Source organism: Saccharomycodes ludwigii, chromosome V (assembly GCF_020623625.1).
Source record: "Saccharomycodes ludwigii strain NBRC 1722 chromosome V, whole genome shotgun sequence".
NCBI lineage: Eukaryota > Fungi > Ascomycota > Saccharomycetes > Saccharomycodales > Saccharomycodaceae > Saccharomycodes > Saccharomycodes ludwigii.
Genome location: NC_060204.1, coordinates 569,951 through 595,111, shown reverse-complemented (window position 1 = coordinate 595,111; position 25,161 = coordinate 569,951). Strand labels below are relative to the sequence as shown.

Here is a 25,161-nt window from a genome sequence, read left to right as displayed (position 1 = left end):
TTTTTTTCTTTTTTTTGTTTCATAATAATTTTTATGCGATGATAAGGTACATATCCGAGTACTAAAATAAACAAATACGTACACATACATAATTATTTGAAAGGATAAAAGAAATCCATTAAAACAAAAGAAAAAAAAAAAAAAAAATCAACAATAAATCAACTCTAGAATATCATGCCAACATTACAAGATTTAGAGCAAATAACTACTCCAGAGGAAATATTGATTCCAAGCGATAATAACATAAAACAAAACATTCTGAAAACCGTATTATACGTCATACAGCATGGCTCTAGTTTTGAAGAAAATATTTACTCTAAGGAACCTGGAAAATTCTCTTTTATAAACCCTGGCGATATGTACTACGAGTATTATAGGTATATCACTGACCATTCATTAGCAAACACAGGAGAACAGAAGGACACACATCTTTCTTTGAATTCAAATGAAGAAAGGCAGAATCCTAACATTATAAAACCACATGATTCATTATTTAGTTCATATAAGAACACCTATATTTCTAAAAAAGATTTGGAAATTATCAAGGCCACAGCTGTGATGTGTGCTACCTACGATGACACTACCAAACTCACCAATAGAAAAACAACTTACTCCAAAATATACGAAAGATATAAAGATAATCCACAATTTGAATTTATGGAAGCTGAACATTCGTTGTACTCAACCTTTAAATCTTTTGTGGATCAATATACATTGTTGTTCAATAAAGGAAAAAGTATTCAAACAATTAAAGATTTGAAAACTGCACCTTTTAAAGAAAATTTTATGGAAAAGTGTTTCGAAAGGGCATATTATAATGAGTATATACAGGAGAAAAGAATAAGTGATAATAACTTCAAAGAAAATATCAAATTGAGGTTTGCTGCAATAGATTGGGATGTTTTTAAGGTAATAGATGTAATTACTCTTGAAGATACTGTAGAAGAGAAGGGAAGAGACCTCGAGACTTCTGGGAAATTTAAACCTGCATTAAATTTTGACGATTTAGCCAAAAATGTGTTGTTGAGTTCACAGTCAAATATACTATCCAAATATTTTGAAGATACCGAAAAAGATGGTCTATTAAAGATTGCAATGGAAAACAAACAAAGAAGAAGAAGAAAGAAAAGAAATATCATTATTAAGGAAGCAGGAGCAACCAGATTAACTTTACAAGCCTCTGAATCAATTAATGGAGCAGTCGAAAATGACAATAGTGATTTATCTGAACAGGTAATGTGTCCAATAACCGGCAAATCCATACCTGCAGTTCATTTTGAAGAGCATTTAAGAACATTATTGCATGATCCAAATCATAGAGAGGAAATAAAGAAATATGAGGATAAAAACAAGTTAACTAATTTATCAGAAAAGGACGTATATGAAAACATCAAGAAATTGATCCAAAAGGAATCACTGAAAGATGACACTACTACTACGACTGAAATGGTGAAAAAGAAACGAAAAATTTTATGGGATGGTCATAAAAATAGTGTAAAATACCTCCAACCACGAAAGTAACATCAAAAAAAAAAAAAAAAAAAAAACAGAGAAAATAAAAAAAAATTATATCAAAACTCTAACAAACAATTAATGATTGCCGGAGGGAAGGGTATGTGTATATATATAGTACTACAAAAAAACTGCACACTTTTATATAGTTTACTTATGAAAAAAAAATGATAAAGACGGAAATAAATGTGGATAAAATCAAACCTAAATAAGTGACATGATTAGCGTTTGCGCCTGAACTATTTAAATATTCTAATCCATCTTCAATATCAACAGTGTAACCGTCAGCGGTTAAAGGACCTGGTCTGGTATCAATCAGTAACATTTGAATGACATCCAAAGCACTCATCTGCTCACCTAGCCCATAATATCCATCATTGGTGCCATTAAACCAGTTTAAACCGCAGGTATGTTTATCATATCCGCCATTACAAGAAGCAGCTGCAGCAATGGCAGATTTCTGGATTAACTTATTGATTGTTTGGGCGGTAAATGGAGCCAAAATACTGGTATAACCCAACATTCTACTAAACAAACTTTTAAAACTTCTTTGATCGTTATTGCAAGTTTTATAAGGTTGGCAGGCAGATTCATACATGATGTTATTTTTGAAGAAAATGGTCACAGCACCTTCCAATAAATATTCAATTCTAGTTTTCCATACTTCACCTATCCTGGAGCCATTTGTGGCATTGTACATGTAGGCAGCACCACCCAGAACAATACCCATATTATAACTCCACTGTAATTTGGTAATATCAGTACAATTGCTTTCAGTGGAAGCTCCATCATAAACGGCTGGAACACTTTCGTTTAATTGAATAAAGCCGGTGGTTTCTAACCAATCCCAAATATATTCAGCCTCTTCCAAATAAGTGGCATTACCAGTGTATCTACCCAACCTAGCAGCCAAGTTAAACAAACATCCAGTGGACACGGTATTTTTATAATCTCTGCCATTATTCCAATTAAAAATTTGCCAACTTAAACCACCATTACAGGTAGAATTATCCCATCTACTACCCATCAAGTTATAAACATTTTCAGCCATAGTTAAAAAGTCAGGAACAGCAGTAAAATTCTCATAACTAGGGACAGGTTGTGATAGAGAATGGGTGAAATTAGATGGTGTTGTGAAATTTCTTTCAACAGCAGTCATTAGTGTGATGGCCCAAATACCTTGATCATCGTTGCCTTCAACTTTAGATTCATTTTGGGTCATGAAATCATACTTATCGCCAGACTGATAGACAATAGCTTGTTCAATTAATGTTTTAAAAGTATAATTTTCACATAAATAAGCGTTTTCAATCATACCACCAAAAGCTTCACCAGCTTCCCACCAATAGTATGGAGGTTGAAACATTCCAATTGTACCACCACTTCTTATACCCAGATAATAATTCAACATACCTTGTTGGATTAGAGCAGTGGCTGAACAGATCGAATCTTTCGAATTAACATCAAGTGACAATGCATGTGACGATTTTATGAAAAAAAATGACAATGATAAATATAAAAATAGTTGAAGCATTTTATACATAAATAAACAATTGTTTATTTCAAAAAGAGAAAGGGGGTATTTTGCCTGGAGTTAAAAATGTGAGGAAGGAGAGAAAAAAAAAAATAGGGAAACGAACGTGGTCTTGCGTTTGCGTTGGGTATCTGATATGTGCCTTTTAATTAATATTAGCACAGACATGTTGATTTAAAAGGAAAGAAATTAAAATAAAAGTTAGAAAAAAAACTTAAAACCAATGGTTAGTAATTAAAGAAAATAAGAGGAAATAGTTGGTCTTTTTATACATTTTTTTTTTTTTTTTTCAGAAAGCTCATTGTGCTGTAATGCCTTTTTTTTTTTTTTTTTTAATAATAATTTTTTAATAATTTTTAATTAATGGAAAAAAAAAAAAATAAATTAAAATAGAACTCCTTTTTTTTTTTTTTTTTTTTTTTGTTTTCCAAGGTATTGTTGTGTTTCCTTATTTTAGGTAGAGTTTTTCTTTTTTGCTAATAATTTTGTTTATTTTTGTCTTTGTTTTTGTTTTTGTTTTTGTTTTTGTTATTATTTTTAGATCTACAGATTTGACAATTATGTACGGTTTTATTTCGTATTTCACCTGTTTAGTCCCCAAGCTCAGATTATCCTCCAACTAAAAAAAAAAAAAGAAAAGAAAAGAAAAAGAAAAAAATACGAATATATAATTATAGTTATTTTGTTTATTATATATAATACGATACAAAGTGTTCCGAGCTTCCGTCATAAGCTAGACCCTATAATAAGATAAATCACGTGTTAATAACTGTAAATAATGAGATACTATATTATTATGATTTATCCATAAGTGAACCTGCACAAAGATGTTACGCTTAATTGTATTAACGCTAACAAAGCTAATGCTGTTATAACACAGTAGTATCGAAGTTAACAACATCACACTGAAGAGTTTTGGGTTTTGTAAGCATACTGTTCATTTTTGTAATAAGTTGGTTTAGACTTATGTGATTAAATATTTTATATAGATATATAGAAGATATATAATAACAAGAAAAAATGGGTTTACAACGTGTTTAACACAATAATAAGTTTAGGTCAGTTCACCTTTGAAACTTTCCAGAGAACTCGTCCTTGTTAACTCAGTTGGTAGAGTGTTCGGCTTTTAAGCTATGAGATTGCAAGGAACCGAAATGTCAGGGGTTCGAGCCCCCTATGAGGAGTTCTTATATTTATTTTTTTTTTTTTTTTTTTTTAATTTTTTTTTTTTCCATTTTTCTTTGTATCTAAAAAAATTGTCAAGATTTTTAAGTTTTACAAAAAAGGTAAAAAAGATAAACAAAAACAATTATAAAAAAAAAAAAAAGAGCTACACCGACAAAGTAGGAAAAAAAAAAAGAAAAAGAAAAAAAAAAAAAAGAAAAAGAAAAAGAAAAAGAAATGTAAATATTTATATGCTGTTCTGTTCTTATGTTTCCTTTTTTTTTTTTTTTTTTTTTTTTTTTTTTTTCTTTCACCTCTAATGTTAATCTTAAAATAAAAACACATCTTTTCAACAATTAAATAGTATATTAAAAGTAGTAATTCTATAACTAATCTGGAGATCAAGGGTGGTTAAAAAATAAATAAAAAAAAAAAAAAAACAAAAAAAAGAAAAAAGAATAATAGTAATCGCCAAATAGCACAACACCCATTACAACAAAATGAGTTATATTAATTCTTATTCCAAATCGGGAAATAATATTGGTGAAAATAGAAATATCACTAAAAAACCATCTTTGCTTAATTTAAATGACCAATATAATAATATTACTCAGAAGAAGAAAAAAAACATTTCAGCTGCAGATCATCGGCTTACAAATTGTGATACCAGCAACGAACACACCTTTTCAAATAATAATAAAAAAAGAATTGACATTAATATAAACAATATATTTTACCAATCTTATGCATACGATAATAATAACAACCTAATATACGTTTTTGATTCTACATATTTGCCTTCGTACGATTTAATTGGTGATAAAGCGGTCTTTGATTTATTGATGGATAAAATTACGGATAAACTGATTAGTAAATTGCCAGATACCCCGTACTCATTGGTTGCATTCACGTCCGGTTTTGGTAAAAATAATATTAGTTGGATATATGGCATTAAAATGTATTCTAAATTGCCTCAACACTCCAAGAATTATTTGCAAAGGTTATATATAGTACATGAATCATTTTGGGTTCGAACCGTTTATCAGGTCTTCAAAAATGCTATGAATATTAAATTTTTAAACAATAATCCAATAAATTTAGCCACGGGAACTGTGGGGGGAAATGAAGTCATAATTGAGTATGTGTCTGATCTAAGCCAATTATCACTACAGAAAAATATTGATATAACCAAACTAAGGATATCTTTAAACGTCTATTTACATGATTACAGCATAAAGGAATGCATTGACATTCCCACCAAATACCTACGCTCCAAAAATGATATATTGAATAGACAATATAGGCAAAGCATGTTTGATAAAATTTTCAATAAATTGAAGCTTGAATCTATCAAATATGAGCTGGTCTTTACGAAACCGGGGAATTTCCGAAAAATTAATATTTTATTAGGTGTAATTGAGCGTAATAACTATGTTGATTTGTCGCAATGGGACATTTACTCGTTAGCAACTGTATTTTTGAACTTTATTAAAAATAAAAGCAAGCCGTTTTTCCCTATTGATATGATTACGTTGCCAATAAGCGATGACCTTGAATATACACTTAATATTTTTCAAAAAATGGTAGAATTCAATGATTATTACATGTTAATTGTGGTTATCTTTCCAATTTTTTTAAATTTATTAAAGCATCAAAACGTCACAAAGCACACGTATCACACTTTAAGTAAAAGCTTGGTTACCACTTTTTGCAAAGAGAAAGTGTCTATTAAAAGTGAAAATCGATTAGCTATCGGTAAAAGATTTATTAAAAATGTATTAATACACTTTGAGAACATTAGGGTTGAAATGGATAGTAGCATGCAAACTGGAAATGTTGGTGATACTGTTGGCAATAATTTGGTCTTGAAAAAAAAGAGTAACAATGGTAGTTCTAGTAGTATTAGCAGTATACCTCCAGATATACCGAAACCCAGAAAGAACAGAACTGGTAGTATTGGACATAGTGAAAATGTGTCTCCTATTAAAAATTTGACTCCGCCACCATCAAGATCCTTTTCACCAAAGCCTTCTATTTCCGCTTTACCTAAAGTTGTGTTATTGCCTAAGGCATCAGAGACTTCACGACTAACATCTTCTTTTTCAATATGCTCACCGGATAAAAATCTTAGACAAAAGGCTAATGATAAAAGTATGGCACCAATTGGTAATAATGAAGAAAGCGGACAGGCCATAATGGTGACCAATGCAGACGATGAAAGAATCACTGAGAAACCTATAGATATGGAACTGGTTACAGTTGATAAAGAAAAGGATAGACAAATGATTAAAACATTACAATTACAATCAAACGAAACTATACAAAACTTTGATAAAATGCTACAGCAACAGAAACAGAAAATGACCAAAGTGAAAGTTAATCAAACAAACAAATTTTCAACGAAAGGATATGGTGACCTTAAGGAGGGAAATAAAGTTAGTAGATTAGCTGCATTATACGAAGAAAGAATACAAGGTTTAAATATTATTAATGATATAAAGACGCATCAACAATATCGGGGAAAATAGTTGTCGTCGATTGTATATATAAGTGTGTGTGTGTTTTTTTTTTTATTTTTTTTTTTTTTTATTTTTTTTTTTTTTTTCTTTTTTTCTTTTTCTTTTTTCTTTTTTTTTTTAGTAATTGTTAATTCACAATAGTGCATAATGCTAATTTTTAACCTTATATAGTAAAATGTGCTTGCCTTTTTCCTTTTTAATTAGTTGTCATTTTTTGCTAGTTGAGTTTAAGTTGATTTTTAATTTAAATAATAAATGAGAGTAACGGCACTGTCACGTGTTTATTTATTTTTTTTCATTTTAGTTGTCCGTGTCCGTTGAATACACGGACATTCGGCATACATAAATAATTAAATTGAAACACAACTATTAAAAAAAAAAAAAAAAAAAAAAAAAATCTGAAACGTAAATGTTCAAAAAAAAAGAAAGAAAGAAAAAATAATAATAATGGCATTGTTAGTTGAAACTTTTGAACATCTATAACAATACATTTATATATACATTATATAATATGAAAAAAAAAAAAAAAAAAAAAAAAAACCAACCACCATATTATTTATTGCCAATAAGGGAAATAATATTAATTAAATATAAAAATGAAAAAGAAAGTATAAAGATTTAAAAATAGTATAAAAATATAAGACTAAAAACTGCATATTAAAAAAAAATAAAAATAAAAATAAAAATATAATCCAAGGGATAAAAAACACAAAACCACAAAAGCATTAGTAAAAAGGAAACAAGTGGTCATATATTATATTATAAAGAAATGAGTTCCCAATTTGATCACACAATATATAGTTCTTCCTCTACTTCTTCTGATATTAGTTTTCAAACAGCAAGATCCACTTACTTCTCAATAGAAAAAGAAGAAAATGAAAATGAAAACCAAAACCCACTACAAAAAAACCAATCATCCTTTCTTTTTAATACAGTACTAGAGGGACGACAAAAATCAGATCTAACATCTTTCTCGAAGGACACAACAACCCCAACTAGTACGGCTACGAGTCCAAATATACCGACTTCTAAAGATATTATGACACCAATTTTAAACCAAAGTAACCAATTTACTGTCGATGAAAATGGAAACCAATTTTTTGATGAAGATAAAACACCACTGGTCAACCAGTACATTTCATCTTCTATATCTCCTGCCGACGTTACTAGTGAAGATTATACGGTGAACCAATCAAAAAATTATACCGAGAACGAGAATTATCGTTCTTCTCCTGTTTCAACCAACCCAACAAACCATCTTAATAATACTCATGATGTCAATAGCAATCAAAACAGTGATTTAAATAATGGTCATAAAGATGCTCTTGATTACGAAAAGGCCCCTAAGACTTTTATGATCAATGAGAATCCCAAAACAGCCTCAATGTATCCATTTATTGATGAAGAAAAAGATTTACTGTTTAAAGAAAATTCAACAAAAACTACAAATGAAGGAGTAGATTCTCATAATGGTACATTTTTGGTTTCAAAAAATAAAATTTCTAAAAATAATGCCCATGATAACAATTCAAACGAATGGTCACCGCCGTTAGCCACGGAAAACACTTCAAAAGGTGACACTATCGATAGCAGTAACTTTTTACTCAACTCTAGCAATGACACAGAGTACAATAACGAAATTTTTTCAAATGCTAATAAATTGGTAACGGAAACACCCACTAGAAAGTCAAGCGTTATGAAAAACACAGATTTACAGATAGAGGAAGAAAATTACTCTTATTTATTTATAGTAGCTACACATTCCTTTGACAAGGAAAGCTTAGATAACGAAGAAGACAGGCATATATGCTTATCTTTTGAAAAAGACGATGTGGCGTTTGTTCATGCGGTCGATGAGAGTGGTTGGGGAGAGGTTACCTTAATCAAAAATAACGAAAATGGTTGGGTCCCATTTAATTACTTTACAGATGTGGTAAAATATAATAGTGATAGCAATAAAAATAGAAATTCCACGCTTTCCGATTTACAAATTAAAATTACTAGTAGAGAGCCAATGGATCGTTTATTAAGTGAGTGTGGTAAATTTTTACTGTACCCCTATGGTAAGCCAGTTACGGAGACAATTAATAATGGTATTAGCAGCAACCATGACGAAGACACTGCTTCTAAAACATTTAACATTCAGGATATTAATAATATTAGAGATGGTGTTAAAATTTTGTTAGAAAAAACCGGTTCCATTTCAAGGTCAAACGATTTGGTGAGGACCAAGCCACTCTTACGTAAAACAAGAAAAAGGTTATTGGCAACTTGGTATTCATTAATGGTTAAAGCTGATTCCTATAAAAACACCACTGACCGGGAGAAAATTAATTTACTTTTGACTATTGTGTACAAGATTGTGAAAAGGGCATTTTTATTTTATGATGTTTGGGCCATTGAAAAACAATCTTTTGAAAATGAGAAAAAATTGAAAATTTTAAACACTGCAAACGCCACGCCTGAAGAAAAAATCAAAGCCATCAATAACAAACCCAGAAACTCGGTAATGTTACCCACAGAGATTAAATATTTAGACTCCCCGCCAATGACCTCGCAAAGATTAGCTGATGTTAGTTTTTATCTTATTCGTTATCTTTCTTTGATTTTGGGTAGAATGGATATGATAGAAAATAATACTGCAGGCTGTGAAATATTAGAATATCTAGTCCATCAGATAATTTTATTGTTAAGAGAGTTGTTGTACATTAGCAAATCGTGTTCCTCCATGATAACTGTCAAGTATAACAGTTCCTATGACAATATGCTGGATCACACACTAGACCCCTTGCTATCTTTAGTTTCTGAATTAGTTTCTGCCGTTAAAGTGTTTGTTACGAAAACCTTACATCATGCATCTCCAACCATACAAAACACTGGAGATATGAATGAAACACAGAGAAGAATTTTGGTGTTATCTGCTAATACTGTTGGTTCTGGTCCTTTTTTACATACAGAAGACGGTAGTAACTTTATCAAAATTGTTTCTCAAATGACTAAATTGATAGATACAGCAATAAGGAGTTGTGATCATTATTTAAGATTACTTGGCGACTTTCAACTAGGAAGTGACAGAAGTTACCCTGATTTTGATGCAAGTGGTATTACTCCACAGAAATTTATCAAAATTTGTTCAACATCTTTATTGAAAGATATATCTGGAAGAAGCTGGATACATCAAAACACCTCGACAGTTCCCTCTGGTGGGGATAGTAGAAACACGACGTACAGTAGTAAAACTGAGACTCCTTTGAACAATGTATTAACACGAGATTCGACATATGTCACAAATAATTCCCAAAAAAGATATAGCAGGAACTTGACTAGATTTTCTGCAATTAGAACCAATGGGGATCAAAAGGACTACGGCAATGCCATTTGCTTGACAGCTGAGGGTACTCAATTTTTGTATGATTTTGAACTATCTGAATCTAATAATTTGGCCGGTGCTACTCCTAGTAGAAAGTCCTTTTCTAGAAGTTCTATTTTTGAGCCATTTAAAATAGATGAACCCTTTTCGCAACAGTTGCTTTTGGAAGAAGAAGAAGATAAAGACGAAATTAACAACACAGAATTAATGAATAATGAAACTTTGTTGGATACAGATGAGAAGACGATAATTGGCGCTTCCTTTAGGGCTTTGGTTTATCACCTAACCAATGAACTGAATAAACCAACTGAATTTTTTGTTTCTGTATTTTTAATGAATTTTAAGTCATTTGCTACATCCAGTGATTTCATGAGTGAGTTAGTGGCCAGATTTGATGTTGATAACAGATTTCCGAACAATGAATTTAATTCCCCAAGAGGCAATTTTCCTTCAATGGCCTCCATAATAAAATCCAGAAGAAGATTGGTTCTGAAAATCATGAAAATCTGGATGCAAAGTTATTGGGATTATGCAAATGATTTTAATATAATACCTGTAATTATAAATTTTTTGAATGAATCAGCTATATTGTATTTGCCAGCAGAAACAAGAGTTTTAATTATAATAGCTTCGAAGCTAATTAGCATTTCGCCCAAGAATGAAAGTATCATAGCAAAAAATAACCTACAATTGGTACCAAGAAATATTAAATATTCGGGAAATACTAATAACAATAATGTTAGTAGTGGTAGTAGTGGTAGTAGTACTAGTACTAGTACTAGTAATGACAATGCAGCTAAAAACAGTACCTCATATCCCACCTTATTTGGCAATGATTTTGATAATGAAATTGACGAACGAATTATAAAAAACTATGAGTTGACCAAAATACCTGGGCCTCATACAAATTCTGTTTTGTTATCCGGCACTTTTCCCTCTGGGCTGCTCTCTTTTGCATTATTATCCAAACAAAATATTCATACACTAGAAAAATCGGTCGCGAATTACAGAGAATGTATTGGTATTTCATCACAGACTAGCGATAATTTTGCAGAAAATTTAGATGAAATGATTTCCATGTGGTACACACTGTTAGTCAATGTAGATCATACAGCTAAAAATTTGGGAAAGGATCTCGCACTTAACATGAATGATTTTAATATTTGTGAACTAAATCCCTTGGAGGTTGCTAAACAATTAACGTTGATTGAAACACGTCTATTTGTTTCAATTACACCTAATGAATTTTTAAACGAGAATTTTTTACCACACAGGTTTGAAAAGGGCTTGTCATCCAACATTAGGAAATTGCTGGCTTTTACCAACTCCTTGTCCAACTATGTCATAGAATCAATTGTTGGATTATCTGTCTCTGCTGAAAAAAAGGCAGAAAGAATTAAACAGTGGATGAGGATTTCGCTCTCGTGTTTGTACTTTAAAAATTTTAATTCCTTGGCATCTATTATTATTGCCTTGCAGAGTCATGTTATTTCAAGATTGTATGTCGTTTGGGAAAATTTGGATACCGATGATATGGAATTGTTTGAATATTTAGCTCAAATTATTCATCCACATAATAATTATAATATTTATAGAAGGAAATTGCAAGAATTGATCACACGCTCTAAAAAAGGTGCAGACCTTGCTTCTTCTACCAAAGGTGGTGCTTCAAAATTGATAATTCCCTTTTTTAATCTATACTTACAAGATTTAACGTTTATTTATGATGGTAATAGTAATTATAGAAATCAAGAAGGGTTTAGGCTTCACCGTTTGATTAATTTCGACAAATACATAAAGGTGACAAAAGTTATCGGGTCTGTTCAGCAATTACAACACTTGGCTAATGCTATCGTTTCTGAATCGATAATATCTACTACTAATAGCCCAGAAGTTTATGGAAAGAGAAATTCGGTTTTTAGTTTCCATTCTGTTGGCAATGGTATTAATAAAAGCTCTGATAAAAGTATAAGGTCATTGCCTCTATTACAAGAGTTTATATTGGATGAGTTATGGAGAGTTCATTTGTTGTACACAGAGGATCCTGATAGAGGGTATAACATGAGTATTCAATTTTTACCCAGAGATTAAAGTTGAAATAAATGAACAATTAAAATTCCTTTTTTTTTTTTTTTTTTTTTTTTTTTTTTTTTTTTTTTTTTTTTTGGCAATGTTCTAAGTATATAATAAATAATAGAAAATTCAATTTCATAAATAATCAGTTATATATAATAATAAATAATATATAATATACAAATTTAAAATGGGAATTAAAATTGAATAATTTCTTCGAATAAATAAATGCACCGTACATCATGTAACAACAAACAAATAAGAAAGGGTAATAACAAAAAAAAAACGAAAAAAATGGATTTAATAATTTAAATACGCATTTAGTTATATTTATTGTGTTTCAGTACGACGCAATTGGCCGATGTAATTAATTGCAGAGCCAGCTTTAAAAAACTCAAGTTGATCTGGAGACATAGTGTGTTTTGCTTTGATTACAAAAGATTCGCCGCTTGGCTTGGTAACTTTAATGTCTAAAGTGCCACCGTTATCGCCTCTCTTTGCAACCAAATCAATTAAGCCGACAGTTTCTAAAACATCGCCATGTGTGATTCTATCATAATCTTTTTCATCTGCAAAGGTTAATGGTAACATGCCTTGTTTTTTCAAGTTAGTTTCGTGGATTCTAGCAAAAGACTTAACCAAAATGATTTCACCACCTAAGAATCTTGGTGATAATGCAGCATGTTCTCTGGCAGAACCCTCACCGTAATTGTGCTCAGCAACAACAGTCCATGGTCTTGATTCCTTCTTCCACTTAATCATCAAATCAGGGATTGTATAAGCAGTACCATCTAAATCATAAGCTTTGTTGACCTCACCAGTTTCTTTGTTTTGTGCGCCGATCAAAGTATTATTGGAAATGTTTTCCAAATGGCCTTTATATTTCAACCAGACACCGGCAGCACTGATGTGATCAGTAGTACATTTCCCTTCAACTTTTAGTAAAACATTTGTTTTCAATTCTTTCCCGTTCCATGGTTTGAATGGTTCCAATAATTGTAAACGATCAGAGGTTGGAAGAACTTTAATAGAAACACTTGAATCGGGTTTTGGGTCCGCTTCTGGATAAAATTCAGATCTACCCGCAGTAAAGCCACTGGATGGCAAGTCTTGGCCCTTTGGTGGTTCAAATTTGAATTCGGCACCGGTTGTTAGTTGAACAGAGTCAGTTAGTGGATTGAAACTAGCTTCTCCAGAGTATGTCATGGCTGTGACTAATTCGGGAGAGGTTAAGAAATTCATTGTGTTTCTGTTGCCATCGTTTCTAGCTCTAAAGTTTCTGTTAAAGGAAGTGAAAATGGAATTAGTTTCTTGTGACTTTTTAGAAATATCTTGTCTGTCCCATTGCCCAATACATGGTCCACAGGCATTAGCTAAAACAATAGCACCAGCATCTTGGAAAACCTTGATTACACCATCTCTTTCCAACGTAGCTCTAATTTGCTCCGAACCCGGAGTAACAAACAATGGAATACGTGGTTTTAAACCGGCCTTATTGGCTTGTTTGACTAGATCAGCAGCACGTGTCATATCTTGGTAGGAAGAGTTGGTACAAGAACCAATCAAACCAGCAGAGATCTTGGATGGCCATTTTTCTTTAGAGACTTTATCTCCGTATTTAGAAATAGGAGTCGACAAGTCTGGGGTAAATGGACCGTTGACACTTGGTTCCAATTCCGACAAATTAATTTCAATGACTTTGTCGTATTCGGCACCTTTATCGGCCCTCAAGAAATTATATTTGTTTAATGCGACATCAGCTGCATCAGCAATGGGTCCCCTGTTAGTGGCATATAAGTAATCTTTATGAGCTTTTTGATATGGGAAGGTTGAAGTAGTGGCACCGATTTCAGCACCCATGTTACAGATTGTAGCCATACCAGTACAACTCAAAGTGGAAACACCTTCACCAAAATATTCAACTATATAACCAGTACCGCCTCTAACAGTTAAAAGTCCAGCTAAATTAGTAATAACATCCTTTGGAGAAGACCAGCCCTTCAATTGGCCTGACAATTTAACTCCCAAAATCTTTGGGGCCTTTAATTCCCAAGGAGTGCCGGTTAAAGCATCGACCGCATCAGCACCACCCACTCCGATAGCTATGGCACCTAAGCCATCAGCATTTGGAGTATGTGAATCAGTACCCAACATCATTAAACCGGGAGCACTAAAATTCTCCAAAACAATTTGATGGATGATACCGGAACCAGGACCCCAAAATTGGATGCCATACTTCTTACCGCAGCTCTGTAGGAAATCAAAAACTTCCTTGTTTGTGGCAATAGACTTGGTTAAATCCTTGGACTCCCCATCTTTACCAACGATTAAATGATCGCAATGAATGGAAGCAGGAACTGAGGTTTCTGGTAAACCAGTTGTCATAAATTGTAACAAAGCCATTTGGGCAGAGGCATCTTGCATTGCTACTCTATCTGGGTTTAATTTCAAATATTCTATGCCACGAATATCGTGTATTTTGTTGGTTACTGTTCCAAAAGGCTCTTCTGGATTACATAAATGAGAATATAAAATTTTTTCAGCCAAGGTCAATGGAGTGTTGTTGGTTAGTTTTTTAATAGTTTCTAAATTCTCAATTAGCTTAGCATATGGAGGAACACGGGTGGATAGACTTGGTGGAACCTGAAATGAGGTAGTCGAAGAGGCATACCTGGCAAAAATGGTTAATCGTTTTTTCGAAGTGTACCTAATGGACAACATTTTAATGGCGGTGAATTATATATATTTTCTTTTTTTTTTTTTTTTTTTTTTTTTTTTCTTTCCCTTTTCTGATACGAAAAAATATTTCCAAAAATAAATGGTCGAAGCCGAGCACGTACTAATAAAGATTTTGATTATGAAGAAGTTATACAAAGCTTGTTGGAAAAAAAAAAAAAAAAAAAAAAAAAAAGAAAAATAGACAAGAAAAGAAAAGATATGAAAATATATTAAATTATCTCTTTGTTTATATACACTTTAAACTTCTTTATTGATTGATTCCCATCATCACTCAATTTATTTTGTAAACTGTTTTCATACGCAATTTTAAACTATAAAAATTTGAGTCATATTTTTGAATAAAAGTTTTGAGTGAGTTTCTGCGTATTTATTGAAAAAGACAGGAATCTAAAAATTAAAATTTTTTTTTAAAAAGAAAAAAAAAAAAAAAAAAAAATTGAAATTCCGATGGAAATTTTGGAAGATACAAAAAAAAAAAAAAAAAAAAAAAATTAAAAGGAATAAAGCAAAACATTGCTTCCAACCAGAGTCGAACTGATGATCTCCACATTACTAGTGTGGCGCCTTACCAACTTGGCCATAGAAGCTAATTGCAAATTTTTGATTTAGGTACTTTACTATATTGATCGTTATCGTAAAAAAAATAAAATTTAAATGTTATTGTTGAGTAATAGTATGCATGTCACGTGAAAAACAAATATGTGAGATATATTGTTAAGATAAAAAATAATGAAATTAGTACGTCAACAGAAATTTTGATTGTTATAAAATCGTGGATAACTTTTTTTTTTTTTTTTTTGTTTCTTCATTTGCTACGTCTATAAAAAAAAAAAAAAGTAAAGGGCTGGCAGGACTTGTTCGTTTTGAGGCACGTGCCCTTTTTTTTTTTTTTTTTTTTTTTTTTCATATTGTAAAAGTCACCGGCACGTTTTTTGTAATTTAAAAATGAATTTATTATTAAATATCACAATGGTTATAAGCCGTAATTTATAAATATCATATAGTTATCTATTACGTTTATGGAATAATGCAGCTCTTAAAAACTAACAATCAAAACATATGTATATATAAATATAAAAAAAAAAAAATTAAAAATAAAAGATATATAAGGAAACTGAAAATTATTACAAGTTTTTCCTTTTCTTTTTCTTCTTATTCTCCTTTTCCTTTTTCCTTTTTTCAATTTTTTTTTTTTTTTTTGAACAAAGATCACACTTTAATTGAATAACAATATACAAGACGTCCCATACTAAAGAACAGCGGTGTAAACTATAGATACACCAATCGATACTGTAAAAAGCGCAACAGAATTATTATCAGAGCTGACGCAACTCATCTGATAGATTAAATAGGATTATTTATGATCAGTCAATAATCTATCACTATGAGTTATATGTTTATTTAGGAATAGAATTGTATATTTTCTTCTAAGTTTGAGCTTTGTTACTGGCTTTGCAGCATAGGTTTTAAAGAAGGGATAGGAATTAAGAGTTAGAAGTGTCAATTTTAGACATTTGGATTCGGGTATCTGGTTATCATTATTTACGTTGCTCACGTGGGAAGGGGCATCTTTAATTTTATAAACAAATCCACACACGCAAATCATACAGCCTTTTTTTTCTTTTCTTTTTTTTTAATTTTTAATCATTTGGAAATTGGATCCCACGTGCCATCCAATTTTAAAAATATATTGCAACATTCTAAAAGAATCATTCATAATATTTTAAATTTCACAGTGTTCGGTTTCTCCTTCACTATTTGTGATATTACGGAACAAATAATAGAAACGAAAATATTCAATTTCTAATTAAATTAATACATCAGCATCAGACATTTGTACCAATATAGCGATATTAAACTAGCTAACCGAAAATTCAAACCAAAAAAGGAAAAAAATAAAATAAAAATAGCAAAAGTAACATAGCTTCTCACATCTTAAAATATTTTCGAAAAATATTAAATTATATAAATAAAACCTTCGAATTTTTATTTTTTTTTTTCGTTTTAGTTTTTTTTTTTTCTTTTTTTTTTTTTTTTTGTTTTGGTATTAATTTCACCGGTTTTTAAGAGCTCTAACAGAAATTTAAACATATAATACATATCTGTATATACACCCTACACAGAATATTATCGATACAAGAAGCAAAAAAAAGTGATTTATATTGTGAAAAACATATTTGATTGATATATATATATATATTATAATAATAATTCAATACTAGCGAGAAAAAAAAAAAAAAAAAAAAAAAAAGCAATGAAATTCTCACAATCTTTAAAGTATAATTCTGTTCCAGAATGGAAGGATAAATATATGGATTATGCAGAGTTAAAGAAATTGGTCTATACTTTGCAATCTGAGGAGTTAAAATTAGAGCGTGGAAATCAAGGTGAAAACATTATCAATGTGGATAGGAATAAAAAATTAGCTATATTAAAAAATAAAATCCTGTTCATGAATAAAAAAACCGGTGATTCTACAAAGAACGGCGGTAATGTTGATGTTGTAAGTTTAGAAGATTTCCCTGCTCAAGGTGAAAGTAGTGGTGGTAATAATACCGACAATGTCCAGATTGCTCCTACTTTAAACAACAGCGATGAATACAACTACGAGGAAACCTATGAATTGCAAAACATAAATAACAATGCAGATCCTTCTTCTAGCAGCACGCCGGGTTTGGAGCAGCAGCAAGCTAACTACCAAGAAGAAAAAAATAATGATGTTACCAATGTTAATGCAATTACCAAAAATATAAACTCAAAGACCAAAAACTTGAAAATCAAAAATATTAAAAATATTAAAAATATTTTTTCTGATAAAAACGAGTTAGCTTCCGGATCTTCCTCAACGCATAGTGGGAGTTCAAGCGAAGAAGAATTCAATCCAGAAAAAATATTCATGGATGCTCTGTATGTGGAGAGGGAAAAGGTTGATGATTTCTACAAAGAAAAAGAATCTGAATTATACCAGTCTTTTGATTTGCTTTGGAGTGATATTGAAAATGCTAACGCCAACTTTACTTCACCAGATGCAAACAGTTTAAGTGAAAGAAGATTAAGTTTATTGAGTGAGGCTGGTAATACACATATACTAAAGAAACAAACTACTCTTTCTCGAGTGTCAAGCACTGGAAGAACCGTGAATCCGTTTGATGAAGATGAAGATGACGAAGAACTCGAAGAAGAGGATTTGGAGCATGGCCGTGCTAATAGCTCGAGAGGCACCGCCTTGTTGAATCATACTGATTTTACCATCAAATCGCAAAAAAGGGCCATATTAAAAAAGAAAATCATTGATCTATATGTGGATTTGGTTCAATTGAAATCTTTCATTGAGTTGAACAAAATTGGTTTTTTCAAGATCACCAAAAAATTTGACAAGACGCTTAATTGTCATACTAGGCCCCAGTATATTGAGAGTGGTGATTTTTTCCGTGACACCTTTGTGTTTCAATTAGACACTATTGAAGAATTAGATACCAAAATTGCGGCCATTACTGAATTTTATGCCATGATTACTAATCAACTAAATGATTTACAAGAATGCAGAGAGGAACTAAGGTCGTACTTACGAGATTATATTGTTTGGGAAAGAAATAGTGTTTGGAAGGATATCTTGGGTTTGGAGAGCCACAAACCTGATGCGAATGGTGATATATCTGAATTAGAAAGTGGTAACGACCTTAAACTGGATTGTTTTAAATTCCCCCTACCCCATCCAATCAATTTACGTTTTACTAAAATTGAACGAATTTTAATACCTAAACTATTTTTTACTATGAAGGCTGTCAAAATTGGTATTATTTTTATTTTCACAGCTGTTTTATTGGGTGTAAAGACGTTCAACGATCCCGTTCATCATCGTTGTATTGCGTTGATTGAATGTGTTGCCTTGTTGTGGGCGACCGAGGCGCTACCACTTTTTGTTACTGCTATGCTAGTCCCATTTATGGCTGTGTTGCTACGAGTTTACAAGAACTCAGACGGTACCACTATGGATTATTCGGATGCAGCCACCACTGTTTTCGCTGCCATGTGGTCTTCCACCATTATGGTTTTATTGGCTGGTTTTACGATGGGTGCTGCTTTGTCCAAATACAATGTTGCCAAAATTGCCGCTTCTTATCTACTAAACTTTGCTGGAACCAAGCCACGGAATGTATTGTTGATGATCATGTCGGTTGTTTTTTTTCTTTCTATGTGGATCTCAAACGTTGCCTCTCCAGTTTTAACATACTCTTTGGCCCAGCCACTATTAAGAACCTTGGATGCTGATTCTCCATTTGCAAAAGCATTGGTCATTGGTGTAGCTTTGAGCGCTGATATTGGCGGGATGGCATCACCTATTTCTTCCCCACAAAATGTTATTTCCATGGAGTATTTGAAGCCATATGGTGTTGGGTGGGGCCAATTTTTTTCGGTCGCTTTGCCAACAGGTATCTTTGCAATGTTATTGGTTTGGATTGAGTGTTGTCTTACTTTCAAGATTAACAAGGATAAAATTTTTAGGTTTCAGCCTATTAGACAAAGATTTACTATGAAACAATACTTTGTTATTTTTGTTACGTTGGGAACCATTTTATTATGGTGTTTCTTAACGGATTTGCCTATATTTGGTAATGCCGGTGTTATTGGTTGTTTGCCGATATGTTTACTTTTTGGGAGCGGGATGTTGTCGGTTAGTGACTTGAATAGTTTTCCATGGACTATTGTAATATTGGCCATGGGGGGTATCGCTTTGGGTTCTGGTGTTAAATCTAGTGGGCTATTAGATTTAATTGGTCGTTCTTTAGAAAAGAGGATTGTAGATTATCCGTTATACGCTATTTTGTGTATCTTTGGTATTATTATGTTGGTGTTTGGAACTTTTGTGTCGCACACGGTTTCTGCGATTATTATTGTTCCATTAGTCCAAGAGGTTGGTGACCAATTGTCTAATCCTAAAGCAGCACCTATTTTGGTTTTTGGTTGCTCCTTATTGGCATCATGTGGTATGGGCCTAGCTTCTTCTGGGTTTCCGAACGTCACTGCAGTCAGTATGACTGATCATAGGGGGAAATATTACTTAAATACGAATTCATTTATTACTAGGGGTGTTCCTGCATCCTTACTAGCATTTATTGCGGTTATTACTTTAGGTTTTGGTATTATGAATTCTGTCTTGAAGGGAGGATCCTCTTCATAGACATACTTTTTTCTTTTTCTTTAGTCGGAAGCTGTTATTTGCAACAAATTTTTAGTCATTTAAATCTAGGCATCAGAATTTTTTTTTTTTTTTTTTTTTTTTTGATTTATTTAATTAATTTATATATACATATATATATATGTGCTCTATTTTTTTTTAAAAAAAAAGAACCCCCAAGGGAAAGCTTTATACATTAAAGAGTGCTGATGAATACACGTGTTGTTATTTTGGACTGAGCCAGAGATGGCGATTGGAAACTTTTTTTTTTTTGTCTTTGATTTTGTGAACGTTGTTTGCCATATAGACTGAATGGTTGTTATTTTTTCTTTATTTGAGCAATGTTCTCTTTTTTTTTTTTAATACTTTCATGGTAAATATAAAACTTTGGTTATAAAGAAGTATGTGTTAGTAATTGAGTTGTACATATTTTTTTCTATAATTTGTGTGTTTGTTTGTTTGTTTGTTCGTTCATTCGTTCGTTTGTTATTTCACCAATTCATATTTTCTTTTCTTTTGTCATTTTTCTTTATTTCTTCTTTCTTTTTTTTTTCGTCTACTATTACGAAAATATTATTTTTTTTTTTTTTTTTTTTTTTTTCCCTTCTTCTTTCTTACTTCCCCTTTACCCACAACATTGGTAAAACCTTTTGAACTATAAACGTCTAATTTCTTTCCTCATTGCTACCATTGATTGACCTTTCTTCTTTTACAATACAATCAGCATTAAGTGATTTTAAATATTAATACTTTAGATACCCAAAAAAATAAAAAATAAGAAAAAAAAAAAGGTAAATAATGACTGAACTGCTAATAGAAGATGAAACTATGTCAAACTCAGACGATATAAATAGTAATAGTAATAACAATGCTGAAAATGATATGGTTTATAATGATAATAATACACATAAACATATACATAAGCATTACCATCATAATACCGTCTCTGATGTTTCTATTCAACGTGATTCATACCAAGAACAAAAACTACAAAAACATAAAGATAGCTCTGAATTACCGCCTACCTTTTTGCCCCCATTACCTAAAAGGCCGGAATCTTTGGTTGACGCGGATACCAATCGCAATGATCTCGCAGATACTAATAATAGTATAAATATGACTACAGATTATCCAAGTGACAATGATACTTCTGGGAGGCTGATAAAAAATGAATCTGCCAAAGAAGATGAAAATGACCGTAGTAGCTCTGACAGCATAAGTACAATTGAAAGCCAACATAATGGAACTGGAGACATAATACCAAATATAGAAAGTAATAATGAAGAGCAGCAACAATCGAAAGAAGTGCTTGAAATAGAATTGCCTCCTATTGAAGAACAAAGGGAAATAATCAGAACGTTGCACGAATTGAATGAGATGGGGAAGAAAGAAGGTGATGAAATGTTTATTATACCCCATAATTGGTTCAATGCATTTTTAAATGATCCTAAACTTGATGTCGATTTCAACAATAATGCCCAGGAAGTGACAGAGGAAGAGGAAGAGGTAAACCCCTTTCTATACTTGGGCTCTATTAATACAGATTCCATTGTTATAGATTATGACAATTTTATATTAAAAGATTACAATACACACCCTTACACAGCAGTCTGTAAAACTGTTTTCAACCAGTTGACCGAGTGGTATGGCCTAATAGGGAAACCGATTATCACCTACCTAGTAGAGAATCAAAAAACTCATGAATTAATTATTGAATTGTCATGGCTATGTTTTAATTATCATGTTTTTACAGATGAAATGAATATTGATCTTTCTAGGAACAAATCTGCTCCGTTTTTCTGTATATCGAGATTAGCCAATATTAAAGCAATTTTGACAAAATGTTTAAACAGTTATATTACCAAGGAAGATGTTTCTGAGTTACCAGATGTTAGCTACTGGATTTCATATGATGAAATAGATTATACTGACAACGGAGGTGAAGACCCTGCTATTTTGCCAGTTGTATCCTTAGATAAATATATTATTACACCTTGGGATTTTGCCACCATTGACCAAAAAATCTATATCAATGAAAATAAAATTCTAAATTCATCCTTTAAAAATGTACCTGTTTACAGAGGGCATGTTATTTTGGAATTCAAGACTGGGAAGCACTGGCCGTCCAATTTTTTTGTTTATAACAAATTTCAGCCCTCTAATGGTTTGATAGGCTTAAATAATTTGGGCAATTCTTGTTATATGAATAGCGCTTTGCAATGTTTGGCACACATCCCAGAATTAAAGGATTATTTTTTATATGATGTTTTTTTGCAGGAACTAAATGTTGACAATCCACTAGGCTATAAGGGGGCAATAGCCAATTCCTTTGCCGGGTTGATTAAAAGTTTATTTAAGGAAACTATTAAAATAGATAATGATGAAATAAATTCCTCCTTTGCTCCAAGGAATTTTAAAACTACTATTGGTTATTGTAACTCAATGTTTAAAGGATATTTACAACAAGATTCACAAGAATTTATCAATTTTTTATTAGATGGTCTACATGAGGATCTAAACAGAGTTATAAAAAAACCATATGTGGAAAAGTCAGAGTTACCACCAGGGACAAATGTTAATGATCAGCAGATAATTGAAAACTTGGCACAAAATACTTGGGAAAAGCATAAATTAAGAAATAATTCCATAATTTTGGACTTATTTGTTGGCCTATATAAGTCTACCTTGACGTGTCCCGAATGTAAAAATGTATCTGTTACTTTTGATCCCTTTAATGATTTAACTTTGCCATTACCTGTGGAAAGGTTTTGGTCCCGCAGCGTGGTAATTTTCAGGTCTCATAGTGAGCCCAGCACATTGGATGTTGAATTGCCAAATACTGCAACATATCAGGATTTGAAGAAATACATTGAATCAAAGTTGCAAAATCCTACCAATGCTAGTAGTGGTGCTAGTAGTAGTAGTAATAATAATAATAATATGACACGTCTGGTCGGTTATGAATGTTTTAATCATCAATTCTATAAAAACTATGAGGAAGAAAATTCCGATTCTCAATATTTACCAATAAATGAGTTGATTTCCTCAACGGATATAGTAGTTTTTAACGAATTAGAAAATTGTGACATTGCTGCTGATGAATGCAATTTTTTTATTCCAGTTTTAAATGTTAAATTGGAAACTGAATTTCCCACTCCCAGTTTATTTGGGTACCCGTTTATTGTGAACTTTAGTAGAGACGAATTATTTTCATTTGGTGCTGTTTTATACAAAATGGCTGAGAAATTGCAAAATTTGACCGGTTTAAAGTTGTTAGAGAGTGATGTAGATATTTATGAAGAGAGCATCAGGAAAAAACAGGAATTTGAACAAAGAATTCATTATTTGCAGCAAAAATATCCGAATATTAGTAACCTGCACGAAATTTTACAGAAAGAATATCAATATTGGAAACATGGCATTCCCGGTTGTTTCAAATTAAAGGTGTATAATAACAATGATCCTGCTACCACGTCTACTACGGTTGGCGATTTAGACGATCAGCACAATAAAACTGTATCTAATGAAGATTGCCCATTGAAAGAAAATTATCTATACGTACCAAACCCACACATTACCCTGTCTAAAATAACTGATATAACCGACAACGTTGATCCTGTAGTTTTAGAACTTTATGGTGTTATTACAAGTTACGATGAAACCGTTGATGTTATTGAACAAGACCAGTCATCAAAGAGTGGCTCTGATATGGACATTGACGAAGAATCGGAAACTAACAAAGGTGAACAGCAGCAGCAGCAGCCGGAAGTCGAAAGTATTGCTAATAATAATGTATTTATACCACCCTCTTTGTTTGAGGATTCTGATGTTAATTTGATATCAACTACAACAGCACCTAGTCCATTGCCCAATAAAACTATAGTATCTAAGACTGAAATCCAAAGCAAATGTCTATTCACCTCTGAAACACCGACTCTTATTGTTGAATGGAACAATATGACATTTAAGGAATTATTTAAACAAAACTTTTCCTGGAATCAACCACAAAAATACAAAAATAAAGAGTTGGACGATATTAAATTGAAAAGGAGAGAGAATAACAAAAGCAAGCATATTACACTAGACGATTGTCTAAAATTATTTTCCAAACCAGAAGTATTAGGTGTTGATGACTCGTGGTATTGTCCACAATGTAAAGTTCATAGACAAGCCACAAAACAAATTGAATTATGGTCTACACCAGATATCTTACTTGTACAATTGAAAAGGTTTGAAAACCAATCGTCATTCAGTGACAAAATTGATGCTGTAGTTGATTTCCCTATCATTGACTTTGACGTGTCGCAATACCTAGTCAGAAATCAAACAGGTACCGAAAAAAGTGAAACGATTTATGATTTATTTGCTGTTGATAACCATTACGGTGGTCTGGGTGGGGGACATTACACCGCATATGTTAAAAACTGCGTTGATAATAAGTGGTATTATTTTGACGATTCAAGAGTAACAGCAACTTCTCCCGAACAAAGCGTTAGTGGGTCTGCTTATTTGTTGTTTTATAGACGGCGTACTACTAAAGAAAATGAGGCCATTGGTGGTGCAAATCTAAAAAAAATAATTGAAATAAATAGATTAAAGAATCTGGAAGCAATGGAGGAATTTGAAGAACAACAATTAACTCAGTTTGAAATGTGTAAAACAGATGACGAAGACGATGATAATGCTAAACAAGAAGATGATGATACTGACGTAGAAAGTGAGGGAAAGCGTGATGACGAATATGACACTATAAATGGTTGTTTGAATTCAAAAGAAAAGGACAACTGCATTAATAGTAAAACAAGTATCAATAACAATATCAATGATAGTGATAGAACTTTGAATGAAAATATAAAAGAAAGAAAGGAACAGTTGAATGAAGAAGAAGTTTCCAATAGCAGCAATGAAAGAAAAAAGCTGCGTATATCCACAGAAAGTTTTTAATACCGAATAATATAAGAGTTATGTATTTCATAAATAGAATTGTGGGAAAAAAAAAAAAAAAAAAAAAAAAAAACAGGAAAAAAAAAATTTATAGTCTTGGTGTATTTGAGCAAAATAAAATTAAAAA

The 25,161-nt window shown here is 31.7% G+C and overlaps 7 protein-coding genes and 2 non-coding genes across 9 annotated transcripts; 6 read left to right on the top strand and 3 right to left on the bottom strand.

The window, feature by feature from the left end:
- Nucleotides 1–174: 174 nt before the first annotated feature.
- Nucleotides 175–1,521, top strand: PRP21 (Prp21p; the record flags this gene model as incomplete). Its single annotated transcript, XM_046079151.1, has 1 exon — nucleotides 175–1,521. One exon carries the CDS (start codon nucleotides 175–177, stop codon nucleotides 1,519–1,521), a length of 1,347 nt encoding a protein of 448 aa, XP_045933689.1.
- Nucleotides 1,522–1,666: 145 nt separating this feature from the next.
- SCDLUD_004043 (glycoside hydrolase family 76 protein) lies at nucleotides 1,667–3,046 on the bottom strand (the record flags this gene model as incomplete). The annotated part of the gene is made up of 1 exon (XM_046079152.1): nucleotides 1,667–3,046. The coding sequence occupies one exon, from the start codon at nucleotides 3,044–3,046 to the stop codon at nucleotides 1,667–1,669; it is 1,380 nt and encodes a 459-aa protein (XP_045933688.1).
- Nucleotides 3,047–4,138: 1,092 nt separating this feature from the next.
- SCDLUD_004042 lies at nucleotides 4,139–4,230 on the top strand. The gene is given in 2 exon segments: nucleotides 4,139–4,176; nucleotides 4,194–4,230. It is a non-coding gene; the product is annotated as a tRNA-Lys (tRNA).
- A 480-nt stretch (nucleotides 4,231–4,710) lies between these two features.
- ECM25 (Ecm25p) lies at nucleotides 4,711–6,738 on the top strand (the record flags this gene model as incomplete). Its single annotated transcript, XM_046079153.1, has 1 exon — nucleotides 4,711–6,738. One exon carries the CDS (start codon nucleotides 4,711–4,713, stop codon nucleotides 6,736–6,738), a length of 2,028 nt encoding a protein of 675 aa, XP_045933687.1.
- Nucleotides 6,739–7,498: 760 nt separating this feature from the next.
- On the top strand, nucleotides 7,499–12,190 carry BUD5 (Ras family guanine nucleotide exchange factor BUD5; the record flags this gene model as incomplete). Its single annotated transcript, XM_046079154.1, has 1 exon — nucleotides 7,499–12,190. One exon carries the CDS (start codon nucleotides 7,499–7,501, stop codon nucleotides 12,188–12,190), a length of 4,692 nt encoding a protein of 1,563 aa, XP_045933686.1.
- A 312-nt stretch (nucleotides 12,191–12,502) lies between these two features.
- Nucleotides 12,503–14,893, bottom strand: ACO2 (aconitate hydratase ACO2; the record flags this gene model as incomplete). The annotated part of the gene is made up of 1 exon (XM_046079155.1): nucleotides 12,503–14,893. The coding sequence occupies one exon, from the start codon at nucleotides 14,891–14,893 to the stop codon at nucleotides 12,503–12,505; it is 2,391 nt and encodes a 796-aa protein (XP_045933685.1).
- Nucleotides 14,894–15,425: 532 nt separating this feature from the next.
- SCDLUD_004038 lies at nucleotides 15,426–15,498 on the bottom strand. The gene has a single exon. It is a non-coding gene; the product is annotated as a tRNA-Thr (tRNA).
- A 1,667-nt stretch (nucleotides 15,499–17,165) lies between these two features.
- Nucleotides 17,166–20,093, top strand: PHO90 (SPX domain-containing inorganic phosphate transporter; the record flags this gene model as incomplete). The annotated part of the gene is made up of 1 exon (XM_046079156.1): nucleotides 17,166–20,093. One exon carries the CDS (start codon nucleotides 17,166–17,168, stop codon nucleotides 20,091–20,093), a length of 2,928 nt encoding a protein of 975 aa, XP_045933684.1.
- A 795-nt stretch (nucleotides 20,094–20,888) lies between these two features.
- UBP12 (putative ubiquitin-specific protease UBP12) lies at nucleotides 20,889–25,034 on the top strand (the record flags this gene model as incomplete). Its single annotated transcript, XM_046079157.1, has 1 exon — nucleotides 20,889–25,034. One exon carries the CDS (start codon nucleotides 20,889–20,891, stop codon nucleotides 25,032–25,034), a length of 4,146 nt encoding a protein of 1,381 aa, XP_045933683.1.
- Nucleotides 25,035–25,161: the final 127 nt, after the last annotated feature.